Below are 16,352 nucleotides of genomic sequence, written 5' to 3'. Positions count from 1 at the left end.
TTTGTTTTTTGTTTTGTTTTGTTTTGTTTTTTTCATTCGGAGTAGTAAGAGAGTCTTTCTGTGTTGTGTTGTGGTAGAGAAATAGGCAATAGAACATGAAATTTCCAAAAGGAGCCTGAAATTTAAATTCATAGAATTTCCTGAGTTGGAAGGGACCCACAAATTGAAACACAGGAGGATTTGATAGGTGACTCTGAATTAATTGCCAAGTATGAGTAGTCTGAAGCCATACAAGAAACCAATGAACACTCATGCATCATCTAAACACAAATGAGATTTGGAAGGCAGAAACTTGAGAGCCAGAAAGTTGCCTGCTTGTAGACACATTAAGCTTGGGCAGAAATGGTCAGAGTGCAGGCAAAAGAGTCTATGACAGCCCTAGATAAAATTGGTTTTGCTTGTTTGCTGTGTTTGTATTTTTCAGATAGTTCAATAATCTTGAAATTACATTGCATTGAGTTTTAGTTGCAGTGCCAGGATGAATTATGCTATTGCCAGTCAGGTTCTTTGCAATGCAATAAAATGTCTTTTTAATAAACAGAATGACACTAAAACACTGAAGAAGTGGATGGCTGAAGTAGATGTTTTTCTGAAGGAAGAGTGGCCTGCCCTTGGTGATTCAGAAGCACTGGAAAAGCAACTTGATCAATGTACAGTGAGTATTACCTGCCTGCTTGACAATTATTCAGTTCTTCTCTATAAGCCTAGCTTATACAGAAATTGCAGAAATTATTAGTTTTCCTAAAAATAAATTCATGTTGTAAGGAGGTCGTCCTCTGCAATGTATTTGAACCTACTGCATTTCCTGGGTTTGAAGGAAAATTCTGTTAAAAAAACGGGAAACTTCAATACAGAGAGGAGGCATACATTCACAGTATCATTATGCATTTATAGCAGGAGTGCAACATCAAAAAGGGTAGTTGCAGCAAATAAAAAGTTAGTAGCCTCCTCAATTACTATGTACTTTGTTGAGTTTACAAACTTTGCATGTGTATTTGTTATAAACTGCATAATATAAGCCAGAAGAGCTTTTTCTGTGTCTATTATTCACATGTGATTTACAAGCTTTTGTGACAGTGCCGAAAGAACTTGTAAGTATTGTGAGTTATAACCATTTTTTTTTCCACTAAACTTACAAGTTCCAGGATTTTGTCCCAACAGAGTTTTAAAGCATCATGAAGTATTGCCACTTCTGTCACAAGGTTTACAAATTCTTCTGCCTGTCTCAACAGAGTGTGTAAGAGCAGTGAATCTTGTAATCTATGATAGTCTCTGTCTGTGTGTTCAGTGGAATTTACAAGTTCTGTAAGCGTGTTGGCAGGATGTGTAAATATAATGAAACATACATATTGATCTTACAGAACTTAGGAACTCCTCGGACTTTCTCTCTTACCCCTTATTTAAATAAAAATTACTATAAATTGTATAGGACATCTCTTGTCTCTATGGAGCAGTAAGTTATATGTAACTCCTTTAGAATTTGTCACCTGAATTTGTGAAGAGTTTGCACAAATATTAGCCATTACTGTCAAATATGTAGTAAAGATACCAAAATCTTAATCATCTTTTATGTGTTTATGCTTCCAGCCTTTTCTACTGTGTAGGAAGCCCAGTTTAACATCTTCAGTACTTAAGAAGGCCTTAGGAAATAAAATTGGAGGTGGCAATTTAGAACTACCTCAGGATTTAAATAATATTCAAACAAAAATATAATTCTGATAATTAGACATAACCAAAGAATATCACCATTCAGATCACGTTATCAGGTGAATTAACAATCCAAGTTTAATACTGGCACAGTTAATAAGATGGGTGCACAAATACTTTTCCACTATGATGATTGGATGCTCTTGTGCAAATATGACTCAAAGATCTAGGTATTGTAATAGATATAATACATAGAATAGAACACTATACTTATCTGTATATATATAGTCTATACATAGCAGTTAAAACTTCGTTACGTATTTTGCAAATGAACGTTATCTGATATAGAATAGCTTACCACATTGCAGCTGCTCATCCTTTTAAAATTTATTTTCATGGTTAAGTCGGTAAATTGTGTTCATTTGACTAGAGGTCTGAACCAAAGACATGTCAGAATCTCATGTAGACACAATTTGACAGGGATAGTATATCTGAAATTTTGTGTGAATGCTGCTTACCTAATATTCTGCTGTTCTTCTAGGCTTTAGTAAATGATATCCAGACAATCCAGCCAAGTTTGAACAGTGTTAATGAGGTTGGGAAGAAAATAAAGAGTGAAGCAGAGCCAGAATTTGCTTCCAGAATAGAGACAGAACTAAAGGAGCTCAATGTTCAATGGGAACACATTTGCCAACAGGTATGAAATCTCCTTCTGAGTGGTTCATTTTAAATTAATAATCAGATTTCCCATCGGCAGAATTTGTCCTTCTATGCATATCAAGTAGAAATGAAACTACGTTTAGACACATTTGGTTCCCATTAATTAAAATTCTGTTTTAGAAATTCTATTTAGCATGTAGCAATACGTATGAAGTATATCTCTTCATATTATAATACAGTATCTTACTATTTTTCATAACAAATTTATGTACTGGTATCTTAGATCTTAACAGCAATGTGATTTATGGCTCCTGCAAAACTAGGTTTCTGAAACTGGTATATAAGCATAAGCATTTGCCAAAAAATCAAGTCCTATATTTCACCTGTTGCATTTTATTTTGTGTTGTTGTACTTTCTTGCCATTACTCTAAGTGAAATAACATGCTAAAGTAGTGAATTTATAATAATTCCTCCTGGCACAACTTGAGGCCATTTCTTCTTGTCCTATCACCTGGTACTTGGGAAAAGAGACTGACACCCACCTTGCTACGACCTCCTTCAAGTAGTTGTAGACACTTCTTTTCTCAAGGCTAAACTGCCCCAGTTCCCTCAACCACTCCTCATCAGACTTGTTCTCCAGCCCCTTCACCGATCTTGTCTGCACTCTCTCCAGCACCTCAATGTCTGTCTTGTAGTGAGGGGCCCAAAACAGAACACAGGATTCAAGGTGCAGCCTCACCAGTGCCAAGTACAGGGAGATGATGACTGCCCCAGACCTACTGGCCACACTATTACTGATAAAAGCCAGGATGCTGCTAGTCTTCTTGTCCATCTGGACACACTGCTGGCTCATATTCAACCACTGTTGATCAGCACTCCCACATCCCTTTCTGCCAGGCAGCTTTCCAGCCACTCTTCTCTAAGTCTGTAGTGCTGCCTGGGGTTGTTGTGACCCAAGCACAGGACCTGGCACTTGGCCTTGTTGAACTTCATACAATTGGCCTTGGCCCATTGATCCAGCCAGTCCAAATCTCTCTGTAGAGCCTTCCTACCCCCCAGCAGATTAACACTCCCACCCAACTTGGTGTCATCTGCAAACTCTCACTGATGGTACACTAGATCCCGTCATCCAGATCATTGATAAAGAGATTAAACAGAGCTGGTCTCAATTCTGATCCCTGGGGAACACCACTTGTGACTGTCCACCAGCTGGATTCAACTCTATTCACCACAAATCTTTGGGTTGGGCCATCCAGCCAGTGTTTTACCCAGCAAAGAGTAGTGCCATCCAAGTCACGAGCAGCCAATTTCTGCAGGAGAATGCTGTGGGAAATGCTGTCAAAGGCTTTACTAAAGTCTAGGTAAACAACAACCACAGCATTTCCCTCATCTACTAAGAGGGTCACCTTGTCACAGAAGAAGATCAGGTTGGTCAAGCAGGACCTGCCTTTCATAAACCTGTGTTGACTCATCCTGATCACGTGGTTGTCCTGTATGTGCCACATGATGCCACTCAATATGGCAATCCATGCCCTCCCCCAGCACCGAGGTCAGACTGACAGTCCTGTAGTACCCTGGATCCTCCTTTCAGTTCTTCTTGTAGATGGATGTCTTACTTGCCAACCTCCAGTGCACTAGGACCTGCCCAGTTATCCAGGGCTGCTGATAAATAATTGAAAGTGGGTTGATGAGCACTTCTTCCAGCCCTCTCCTCTGGTATAGTAGACTTGTGTGGGTCTAAGTGTTGCAGCAGGTCGCTAACCATTTCCCCTTGGATTATTTGGGCTTCATTCTGTTCCATGTCTGTGTCTTCTAGCTCAGGGGGCTGGGTATCCCAAGAACAACTGGTCTTACTATTAAAGATTGAGGCAAAGAAGGCATTGACTACCTCAGTCTTTTACACAGCCTTTGTCACTTTGTTTCCTCCCATGTCTGCTAAAGGATGGGTATTCTTCTTCACCCTTTTTCTGTTGGTAATGTACTTATAGAAACATTTTTTTATTGTCTTCTACAGCAGTAGCCAAATTGAGCTCTAGTTGGGCTTTGGCCCTTCTAATTTTCTCCCTGCATAACCTTGTGACATCCTTTGTAGTCCTCCTGATTTTCCTGCCCCTTCTTCAAAAGGTCATAAACTCTTCTTTTTTCCCTGAATTCCAGCCAAATTTCTCTCTTCAGTCAGGCCTTTGTTCTTCCTCACTGGCTCACCTTTTGGCTTATGGGGATTTTGTGAAAGAGTTTGGAAAATCAGCTTGGGTTGATATACATGCAGTTAATAGAATTGTGAGAGCTAACAATTGGCATTCAGATTCTCTTTCCACGTGATGGGAGATTACCCTCTTTTCTGGTGCTGTGACTGAGGAAGAGGGAATTTAGTAGGACCATGTATGTTTCTGCATTCATACTTGTTGAACGTGACTTTTTTTATTGTCACTCTCTTTTGTTCTGTAAAACAATATTTGTGCAGAACAACATTTATGTTTAACAGCCAGTCCTCAAAGGTGTGTAATGAAACCAGTAACAATCAGAAAACACAAATACTAAGACACATTTCCTCCTGATGATACCAAAAATAACATTTACTGAAGTAGCATCACAGTGCAGGATATCAGAGCGATCAGCTCGGCAAACCCAACTTTGAAAAATGGCTCTAGTGCAACCAGTTGTTTTTGTTGCAAACTTCTTTATACCATTGAAATATGGCTCAGCCAATGGCTTAATCATTTACACACTATTTTAAGAAGTTGATGCACAATTCATATAATTATAGAATGGTTTGAGTTCGGAAGGACCTTAAAGATCATCTAGTTCTATACCTGAGCTATATAAGTTATATGACCCCTATATAGTGATCGGCAAGGGATTTAGAAAAGTATTTTTCCCTTTAAAATAGCTTCTTCCAGTACAAGATTACTTTTTAAATTTACCTCTCTTTAGGATATACACCTTTTTGAGTGATCCAATAATTAGTTCATCAGTAAAAGAAAGATATGCATTTTGCTTTGTTCCCTGGCAAGTTGTATTCAAACTGGTTTGAAGGTTATCTGACTTTACAGCTCAAAAGCCTCTGATTTTATACTTGAGTGCACTTTCAAGATCTCCTGTGATGGTTCTTTTAACATCTTTTAGAAGATAGTCATGGAGTGATGTTTTTTCAGATTTATTTTCTGAGGACCTCAGCGTATGGCATAGAATCTTGCTATAGGATCATTGAAAACTCATTCTGCACAGCAGCGACTCACTAACAAAAGAATGCATACACATGTGTAATACTTTCTCAATTACCTGTTATTACCTGGAATTATGTGTTAATATCTGCCTAACTACGTCATTGTTATTAGTGTAGGACTGAATTTGTTTCTTTTCAGTCTGAAATATTGTCAAGTTTGTACAGTAGCCTTTCTTCAAGTACCATGTAATGTTTTCTTTCTTAAAGGCCTATGCTAAGAAGGCAGCATTAAAAGGTGGTTTGGATAAGACTGTGAGTCTCAGAAAAGATTTGTCAGAAATGCATGAATGGATAACACAAGCAGAGGAAGAATATCTGGAAAGAGATTTTGAGTATAAAACACCTGATGAATTACAGAAAGCTGTTGAGGAACTGAAGGTAAAAATGAGCTAATTCCTTGATGTGTGTTTAAAGTGCTTTTGATGTTTTCATTGTAAAAAAGTCTACTCTTTCATTTAGAAAGGTGCCTTTTTAGATCTACTTGTTAGCCTTAAATTGAAGAAGTAGGCGGCTTGAAATAATTTCTATTTGGAATATGTTGGAATCTTTCACAGTAGTGCATTGTGTTTTTTTCTCTTTGCTTTATTAGATACTTGATTTTGATGCAGCTTCAACAATGTTACTTAAGGAATAATCAGGTGTTAGCAGCAGTTAACTGAGCAAAATCTGTTTTCTGTCTTCTTTTTATATTAAAGAGAGATAAAAAAAAGTTTAGTACTTCAGGGTGCATGTTAAGTATATACTAAGTATTCATGATTTATTATTTTATTTCTTTAATATAGCAGTATAGAAACAGTATATTTTTTTGTCTCAATTAAGTAATGTTTCTTTCATGTGGAGTGAATATGGCCTTTGGAAAAAAAAAAAAAACAAAAACCAAAAAAAACTAGAGTGTGATACATGCTCAAATATACTGCTTCTCAGCCACTGAATGTGGGCTTGATTTTTATTTCATAGGTGAATTTTTTGACCTGTGCTATTCAGGAAGACAGATTACATAGCCTTGACAATCTATTCAAAACTTAGTTCACAAACTCTTTGTTGTCCATAGAGTTTTGCCAGTGTTTGACAATATATGACCATGCAACTGATGGTCTCTTTATTTACTGGCAGAACTGGCTTAATGCTAGTCAGAATATACAGAATATATGGAAATATATGGAACAAGTTTGATGCATTGTAAATGAGACAAATATATCAAAAGTAAACATCTGTTCTAGAGACACAGTTCTTTAGTAATTAACTAACACAACTCAAATTTTTACATTACACTGCATAATGAAATAGGTTAAATATACAGTTTTAGACAGCCCCCATGGATTTCATATTCTGTACTTCCAGCTGAAGTACAGGGATATTAAACTATGACACCTCGATCTGTGCAGATAACCAGATCATTTCTCATGCATTCCTTCACCTGCTCCTGATGGTCATTTTCCCCAGAGCCTTGGAGCGACCCCTCCTGTCACACAACAGGCAAGATCTGGGCCAGAACTCTTTGTTCATCCTGCAGCCCATTTCTTCTGACAGCTAGCAAAGGGGAAAGCCAAGAGCAACCTAGTGAGCTTTCTCTGGCAGTGACAGCCTGATCCCAATTATTCTGGTTTGTGGACTTCACTGGACCCAGGGAGAAAAAAGGTTGTAGGGAACAAGGTTTCCTTTTACTGTCTTCAGGCCAAGAAGTTCTCATCTTAAATTCCTGTCAAGACCAGTACACACTGTTGACATTATGTATACCATCACTCTGTTTTCAGTAGTGATGTGTCTCTGGTCATAGACATCATCCCATTGTAGGCTGTCAGAGGAAACAATGCTAGGTATGACAATTTTATATACATACATACATATATATATATATATATTTTTTTTTTTTAATGAGGCACCGTAACAAGGGGAAGAGTAGCAAAAAATGGAGGAAGAAAATTTAGAATTGAATAGTTGTTTTGGTTACATAGGCTAAAATGGGGGAAAAGTGTCAGGTTAGTGGCTCCAGATCAGTTACATATGATTTGTTAACTATTGGTTTTAATTCACCACCTATTTGTGGTTCTGTGTCCCTCAGATCTTGATTTCCTGTGTTTGTTCTCTGTGAAACTTCTCTGCCTCAGGTCTTAATGCTGTTTGGGAGAATGCTCCCTTTTCCTTTCTTCATATTAGGTTGACATTCACTGGTGGTGAACAATGGCACTGATTTTTCTATCTCTGTAAAGTGAGGGAATGAAATAAAAATTAATGCTTTGATAAAAGTGTAAAATGTACAGTGGAAAAAAAATATATTTTCTCAATTTATCTTTAAATGGAAGCTAATAACAGTGTCAAGGAAGGGCAAATCTGTAGTATTTTCTTTTTTTCTTCTGTCTTGCTGCTTGCCAGGTACATGCTGTTTACCTAGGTACATGAATTTGTAACATAACAGATTTTTTTCATTTATGATTCTTAAAGTATTATGGAAAAGATATTTGAAGAATTTATTGGAAAAAAATATATATTGAAATGTTTTACTATTCTGATATCTCCAGGAAACTATATATTTGTGAGAAGATGTTATATTGTATTGAGTATCGTGTGTTGGAAACAAAATTAAAAGAAAAAAAAAAAGATGCTTTCAAGGTTATTTTAGAAAGTCTAGGAATTAAATGTCTCTTGTGTTTGTTTTTTTTGTTTGTTTGTTTGTCTCTTTGTTTTTTGGTTTTTTTTTCCTGTTGGGTTGTTTTTCCTTTTTCCCTCTGACTGACTTCTGTCAGAGAGAATTCTAATGGAGTTACTAGAAATCAGCTTCCTTCTTAAACCAGGACTACAACATTTTTCTTTTTTTTCTGTTTTGTTTGTTTGTTTGTTTTTTTGGTAGAGAGCAAAGGAGGAAGCAATGCAGAAAGAAGTGAAAGTGAAGCTTATTACTGAATCTGTGAATAATTTTATAGCAAAGGCTCCACCTGCAGCTCATGAGGCTTTGAAAAAGGAACTTGATGTTCTAATTACCAGCTACCAGCGACTCTGCAGCCGACTGAATGGAAAGTGCAAAACTTTGGAGGTTGGTATCTTGTCTATCCCTGTATTTATAGTCCTTCTAACTGCAAAAGTATGGTAGAGAGCAAAGATGTATTATCATATTGGATCATGAGTTGCTCAAGGCTGTCCTCACTTTATGAGCCATTTACCCAATACCGCATAGTATGAGCCATATACCTAAATCTTGTTGAGAACCGTATATGCTGAAGAGTTAAGTTAAAACAAACAAACAACCCTCAGATGTGGCTCTTGGGTGGGAGACAGCAATGGCTGCTCAGGGTCCTTATCCTTCTTGAGATTAAGCCAAGCATCTGGTTCCTATAGCAACCTTGCAATGTTGTCTTCACCAGCCCCTCTATGCCCCTTTCTTTCATGGCTAAGGATTTTGATTAAATGGCCCTGAAGCTGGACAGGTGGTGTTATCTCAGCATGGGAACAGCATTTAATCTGCTGGCAAGCTGAATATATCTCATGCATTTTGAGTTTACCCTGCCATTTTGGCCATTTCAGATTCTTGCCCTAGGACTATTTGCATATTATACAGTGGTCACAGTAAATTAGGTATGTTTTTTTTGTGAACAAATTTGCAATAGCTATCTTCATACAGGACAATTATATGCCTTAGTAAAATTTATCTCCTCTAAATTTCACTGTGGAAAATTAGGTATGTAGTCTAAGCTGGTAGCCTGTATTTTCCCTGATCATCATTGTTGTTGTGTGGTAATATCCCTCTATAACCTCCTAGGCTAGACACTTATATTTGATGTGACCAAAGTTAGGTGAGGTGAATTGTACTATGAGAAACTTGATCTATAAACAACGCAGTGCATCTCAATAAAATTATTTTAACCTCTACAAACAAAAAGGAATATTGAAAAGATGATTTGTGATCATTGAAATGTTTTGCTTGAAGATAAATTGCCATTTTTATCTGCTTATTTAAGTGTCTTCAGACACTGTAAAAATAAAATATTAGACAATAATTTTATTACAGGAGAATAAGGACATAAGTTCATTTACATTTACATTTATAACATTATGTTTAGTACTTTATTACTTAAGTGGTCTATAAATTGCACTAAATGTGATTTAGAATTAATTTCTGTAGAGATTTCAGTCAGAATTCTTTAAAGTGGTAGTTTTAGACATTCTATAAACCTGTACTTTAAATAATTATTAAAATTTTATAGAAAAGCATGTAAAGTGAATAGTTAATGAGATGAAAGATTCAAGTTGTGTTTTGCAGAAGTGTTCACATTTACATGGTATATTCTGTGGGACTATTCTGTTTAATCAAAATGTTTTCATTGGTGTATTGTATTTGTTTGGAACACATAAATACTGGGAAAAAATCAAGTATATCACACCATAACCATCAGATATCAACCATGTTGTTTTGGGGATGCAGTGTTTTCAATGTTTTGTTAAGTTTAATTTAGCTGTGAGACTTTCAATCTCAATGTTAATTTTTTTTTTTTTTTTCCATCAGGAGGTATGGGCATGTTGGCGTGAATTATTGTCATATTTGGATGCAGAGAATAAATGGTTGAATGAGATTGAACTGAAACTCAAGGCAACTGAAAATATCCAGGGAGGTGCAGAAGAGATTTCCGAGTCTCTAGATGTAAGTGCTGACTTAAAGAGTATCATATTACATTTATTGATAAATTTTACATTACATTTAAAACAAACTGTGAATCAACATTACACATGAGCAAGATGCATAAAATTTGGAATATTTGTTCTCACTTGATTCAACAAATGAGTTTTTGAATTCAAATACACCTAAATGAAACAGAGTAATTAAATGTATCCTGCCTGACTTCACAGACATTTTTTGATGACAATAAAATACATGTTTTAAAAAGCATGGCCTCACTTAAGCCAGTCATAAAAATGCTGAAGACTTCAGAAAGAGCAAACTTTCATCCTAGCACTACAACTCTGCTTATTACTACTTAATTTTTATTCATGGAGCCTTTCAAATTTCTACAAATTAAGTTAATACTCTTAGCGGATCAAAATACAAAATGTTACATTGGTAATGCATTTTCGCTGTTGAATTTCACCCATTCAGGTACTCAAGCAATTTTTATTTTTTTTTTAATTTTTTTTTCAGTACAAAAAGTCCCACCAAAGTAATTTGGCATAGTCCACATTTTTTAAATCAAGCACTGAATTTATTGCTTTGCAAAAAATCTTTCTTTGTTTTAGTTGTTAGGACATGGGACATAGATATTTTTATATTTTCTCTCTACTTTTATTGTGTATGAAATATGAAGTTTCTTATTTATATTTTTAAGATGAATTGTGATTGTTCTGTAGAATTTTATTCGCAGAAAGGGAAACAAACTACTTTTTTGACCTTGTTTCAGTCTCTGGAACGTTTAATGAGACATCCAGAAGATAATCGCAATCAGATTCGGGAATTGGCTCAGACTTTAACTGATGGTGGAATTTTGGATGAATTGATCAATGAAAAACTTGAGAAGTTCAACACTCGATGGGAAGAACTTCAGCAAGAGGTATATTTAATATTTGACCTGTCTTTCCATGTCTTTCCACTGACAGTCTGGTACCATTAAAAAAAAAAAAAAAAAAAAAAGAAAGAAAAATAAAGAGGAACAAAAAATTATTTTGTTGGTCTAGTTCCTAAACCACAGGTGTGGTGGGCTAACGCCATTAGGTAGCAAAGCACCACACAGCTGCTCACTCACTCCCCACCTCTCCTGATGCAATGGGGCAGATCGGTGGAACAGCAAAAGTGGGAAAATTCATGGATTGAGATAAAGACAATATAATAAGTGAAAGAAAAAAAAAAAAGAAAGGAAGAAGCAAGTTATACAAAACTCATCACTCACCATCAGGAGACTAATGCCCAGCCAATTACTGGGAAATGGCAATTTTGTAAGAACTACATCCAACCCTCTTTTATTGCTGAGCATGACTCTATGCAGTACAGAATATCTCTTTGGTCCGTTCAGGTCAGCTGTCCTGGCTCTGTCCTTTCCCAGACTCTTGCCCACCCCAGCCAACTCTCTGGGAGGGCCAGAGTGAGAAACGGAAGGCCTTGGCACTGCGCAAGCACTGCTCAGCAATAGCTAAAACTTCTGTGTTATCAATGCTGTTTTGGTCACCAGTCTAAACCACAGCACCGTATAGGCTGCTGTGAAGAAAATTAAATCCATCCCAGACAAAATCAGTGCAATAGGTAACCCTAAAATTCATGCATTGAAGTGACTGTCTAGTTGCTTTTGTGTTCAATTGCATATTAAGTGATGCTTTCTCTAGCAAAACTCTTACTGAGAAGCAAACTGTTTTCAAAATTAAATATAAAAGTAACATTCTCTTATAGATGTATTCTCTATTAAACAACAGCGTGTTTGTATCAGTGAAAGATTTCGTAAAGACACTTCAATATAGAAACATGTTTAGCACCGGGAGATTGAAATCTAGCAATATGCTAGATTAGCGATCTTTGTAACAGCCAAAAAGCTTTTACTAATTCTTTGACAGATCCCACTAGTGGGACAGTGTACTTTTTTGCTGGTAAATCAATGCAAAACTATGATACTTGTGCATTAATATTTGCCCTTAGTACTAGGAGTTTATTCAACATATTTTTGTGTGTACCAATACTAGTTGTGTGTGTATGTGTATAATGTCAGGACCAAACACAATTCATCAAATAATTTTAAAATGACCAAAGGATATGTAAGGAAATAACTCAACTACTAGTACTTTGCTGGTAACAGAGGTGGGGACAAACTCTAAATAAACACAGAGTAACTGTGCAAGACAGAGGAGCAAGGCAGTTAAGTTATTATTTTTATATTCAGGGCAAATACATGGAAAATGATACTCATGGAGGACTTCTGGCTTCATATATGAATTTGTAACTTTTGAGCTTACTATTACTGTTCAGAAGGAAAATCTTGGAGCTATGAAGAGAAATATTAAGATGATGTCAGATCTAGTATTTTGGAAAGATCCAAAAGAAATTATTAGGGAAAGACCTAGCAAAGGACACAGAGACCTTCTTTATGAATGGAGCCAGAACATGCTCAAAGATGAGCTACAGAGCCAGTCAAACTTACTCAATTTTGATCATATAAAAGATGCAGAAGTGAAGATTTTTGGAAGCAGCTGTGTTAGAATTATATCAGTCTACCATGACGATGATAATATTTTTGCTTCTTTCGTAGTGTTTGAAATGTTCTTGAAAACAGTGGAAGTAAAAACACTACAGTAAAAATTAAGGAAGCGTCCTCAGCTGTTCTGAGCTTCAACTTGAAAGATGGGAGGCAAAGAGCCAGGTTCCCTCTACTAACTAAATGCTGGTAGTTCTGGTGCAGTGCAGATATTCACATAGTTCCATATTGCTGGGCAGTGTCATAATGGAAAATTAAACATGGCAGTTACATTCCGTGGAATTCTTCTTGGTATCTGTAATTTTTTTCCTGACTTGGAGGAGAAAATTGTGAATATACAGACAGCTGCCAGTGTGTGAAAACTGAACTTTCAAATAATCTTGCTGAGTGATAGATGAATCATATTCAGTCTTCACAATAATAGGCATTAAATCAAAATTCTTGCCTGCTGCAGGGGTTAAATGTGGAAAGCACAACATGAAGATTTGTGAAATTCTGGACACAATACGGATGAGTATATAAGCAAAATAAATTAGAAAGGTATTCACTGCTTTCCAATTTAACTTAAATAGAAACAAAAGGCAGAGAGAGGAAGCCCCTCTACCCCCCTCCCCTGTCCTTGGAAAGCTTTATCTGATATTTGGTTGTCAAATACTAATGGTGAGATTTGTATATGAATATAAGAACTGTAAAGAAACTATTTCAATTGTGAATTACTCGGTCACACTACTTCTTTTCTCTATATTTTCTACAACAAAGTGTTTTATTAATTTTTCCAGTGAAGTCTCACACACCTTTTTTCATAGATTGCCAACACTGAATTTTCTGCGCTGTTTGCATAGTGCTGTTGAAATCCAAACAGCATGCACTCTCCTCGTATAAAAATACATAGGAGGCGTGTAACACTGTTTAGCTTTTGTTCAAGGTCACTTCTACTTCAGACAGGCTAATAGGCTATCCTAATGTGGTGAAGTTATTTATTTTTATTTGAATAATTGTACAGGTAATTACCAAGGCGATAAGTGAAATATTTATTCACTGCTAATAGAGCAGCCCAACCAAACCACTGTCATATGAATGATGCTGCAGGAAAATGCAGCATTGCTACTGAGATAGAGATTCATTTTTAAAACAGATAATGGCTTTATGTTTATATGCCTTATCTCTTTAGTTAACAAAGACTGAGTGTGTTTAGTTTGCTTTTGAACATCTGGGGTTGGTCGATAAGCAACATATACCCTATCTGTACTTTTCAAGGACTAATTCACTTACAGCTCTATATATTGGATCTAAAAAACACTGCTGCCTGAAGAACTTCAAGCTAATATGGCAAGTGGTTATCATCCCCTGTAATGCTGAAAGTAATTTACATCCTGCCCAGCAAACTTCAGAAATGTCAGCTGGATATTCTTGAGACTATGCTTGCAAAAAAACTTTATAAAACATTATTGCTCAGATGGGCTTTACACTAGATTCAATTTTTATTCTTGGGGACTGTCTCTTAATTTCTTTTAGGACTCCCCTCAGGATTACCCTTTGATTCTTTAAAAGAGCACACATTCATCATTTGACACAGTTTATCTGTTTTGTTCTCGTCTCAAGAGGAGAAAGAATTCATCATGCCTCATCTCCACGTGATTGCTTTGAAGGCTTCTAAGAGTCTTCTGAGGCACTGTCAGCAGTGATAACCTAAAGAGATAAAAAAGTGCTCCTTGGTATAGTTTTCAGTTTTGGAATACAGTTGATCAAAGATGAGTATCACTTTATGGCTGAAAGGTCAAATATTTGTAGCCACTTACTTTAAAAACACACCGTGAAATATTACTAGAAATTACAGAAGAATTAGTTCTAGCTTGTAGGATATTAAAAATTCTAAACAAAAAGCAGATATTAACACATTAACAATTTGATGCAAAATGTATAGGGATGTTGTAATACAGGCCGTTTCAAAATGATGGACCCAATTTGAAATCACCGTGCTTTGAAACTGGTCCATCTTTTTGGAACACCCTTTATATCTGAGATGCAACTGTTATAACACCAAGAATCAGGTTAAATTTTAAAGTAATTTAAACAAGTTAAAAAGGAATTTTAAAGTTAACATTTTCTGACTTTTGCTCTGCAGTAACATTTCTCAATAGAGAGTATAACTGAGCCATTAAAAGGGCTGACATATTTTTGCCTTTCTTAACAGACCCCTTTCCATGAGCTCTAACTTATAAGCTGATTAATGAATTTTCTTCTGCATTTTAAATAAATATACCCTGTAGTAAAAGTACCATCATTTTCAAAAGGTTTTGTTGTATTTTTCTCCCACAGCACAGCTAATGAGTACTGCCTTAAAAACAAAACTCTACTTGGTTTTAAGCATAAAACTCTAACCAACATCCTAGTAACTGCACGTGTGACTAATGTAATTAAGTACATGAAATGTATTATTTAAAGAAAAAGTGGCAATGTCTATAAATATAGCTTTATAATATTCAACATCAAAGAATGAGCTCCAGTCACAAGCAAAAGTTTGAGCATCTCCAGCTCTCCTTTCTCCAGCCCCTCAGTGCAGCTTTTTTCTTAATATGGAATTTTATATGGGTAATATGCAGCATTTCCATTTTATGCATTTACCATTGATCTTTGTTAAATTGTAAACAGATTTATGCAATACCACATATCATAAAAATTGAATGTTATGCATAGTCATAAAAAATAACTAAAAATCTATAAAATCCTGTAGAGACTTTAATAAAAAGTTCAGTCCATAAATACCTTTTTCTTTCCTCTTTCATTCGGATAGTGCCTAACAGCAGATTTTTTTGTTTCTTTTTATTTTCCTTGACAGATGTCAACATTTCACTGGCTCAGAAATAATTAAATGGTTATTATCCTGAGATATCCTATTTAGCGATTAACTGTCAGACACTTCCCTTTAGACACCAAAGCCTTCAGCTTTATCGACTATGATCTGATAGCAGAGCTAGAGCTTCCTGTTATGTTCTCAGACCCATTTATACAGTGCAATGTTAAACTATCTATTTCTTCCACAGATGAACACAAAAAAACATAATCTTCCAGAGAAAACAAAAAACAAACCAACAAACCCCAAAACCGTGTACACACACAAATTAACCACAAGCCAAAACAAACCTCGTAAAACCAGAACATCATAAATTAAAATATTTTTGTGTTTTAGATATATAAAATTTCAACTTTCACATCTTTTAAAAATCTGTATGTCCAGATTTTCACACACACAGACATATGAGTTTTAAGGAGAAATTTGAAGCTCCGGTTCAGAGATGTAAGTGTGTAGTGCATCTGCCCTTTTTGTACAGCTCTCTAATGCTTACATCTCTCAGTAACCCTCTTTTCTACTGAAGGAGAGAAAGAATCCTCTTCCATATTGTGACATTCCCCTTGACTGAGTTGATAAGTATTCTGCAATGCCAGTGATAGTGCCAGGGACCTACTTAGTGAACAAGATTAGGTTTTTTGAGTCAGGTGTTACGTACTGAAGAAATAGCTTACACTGCATGAGTGCGTTGTACCTTTTGTAACATTATTGTGAAGACTTTTTTGTTACATTTATTGTGTGACTTGAACAGGGTTGGGACTGAGGCTTGACTTTAGGTGAGTGTGCAGGATGGGGTCTGTTCCCAGTA

The 16,352-nt window shown here is 36.0% G+C and overlaps 1 protein-coding gene across 10 annotated transcripts in view; it reads left to right on the top strand.

Annotated features, from left to right (window-relative positions):
- The window catches only part of DMD (dystrophin), a 1,259,796-nt gene that overhangs the window by 545,785 nt on the left and 697,659 nt on the right, over positions 1-16,352 (top strand). For all 10 annotated transcript variants that reach the window (XM_082049442.1, XM_082049444.1, XM_082049438.1 and 7 more), the window contains 6 exons: positions 542-655; positions 2,189-2,344; positions 5,741-5,911; positions 8,382-8,564; positions 10,032-10,166; positions 10,918-11,067. In XM_082049442.1, coding sequence (XP_081905568.1) covers positions 542-655; positions 2,189-2,344; positions 5,741-5,911; positions 8,382-8,564; positions 10,032-10,166; positions 10,918-11,067 — 909 coding nt within the window. The remainder of the gene's footprint in view (positions 1-541; positions 656-2,188; positions 2,345-5,740; positions 5,912-8,381; positions 8,565-10,031; positions 10,167-10,917; positions 11,068-16,352) is intronic.

This window comes from Streptopelia decaocto (genome assembly GCF_964273445.1).
Source record: "Streptopelia decaocto genome assembly, chromosome: 1".
NCBI lineage: Eukaryota > Metazoa > Chordata > Aves > Columbiformes > Columbidae > Streptopelia > Streptopelia decaocto.
The sequence above is the reverse complement of the archived record's forward strand: the minus strand, read 5'-3'. Positions and strand labels throughout refer to the sequence as shown.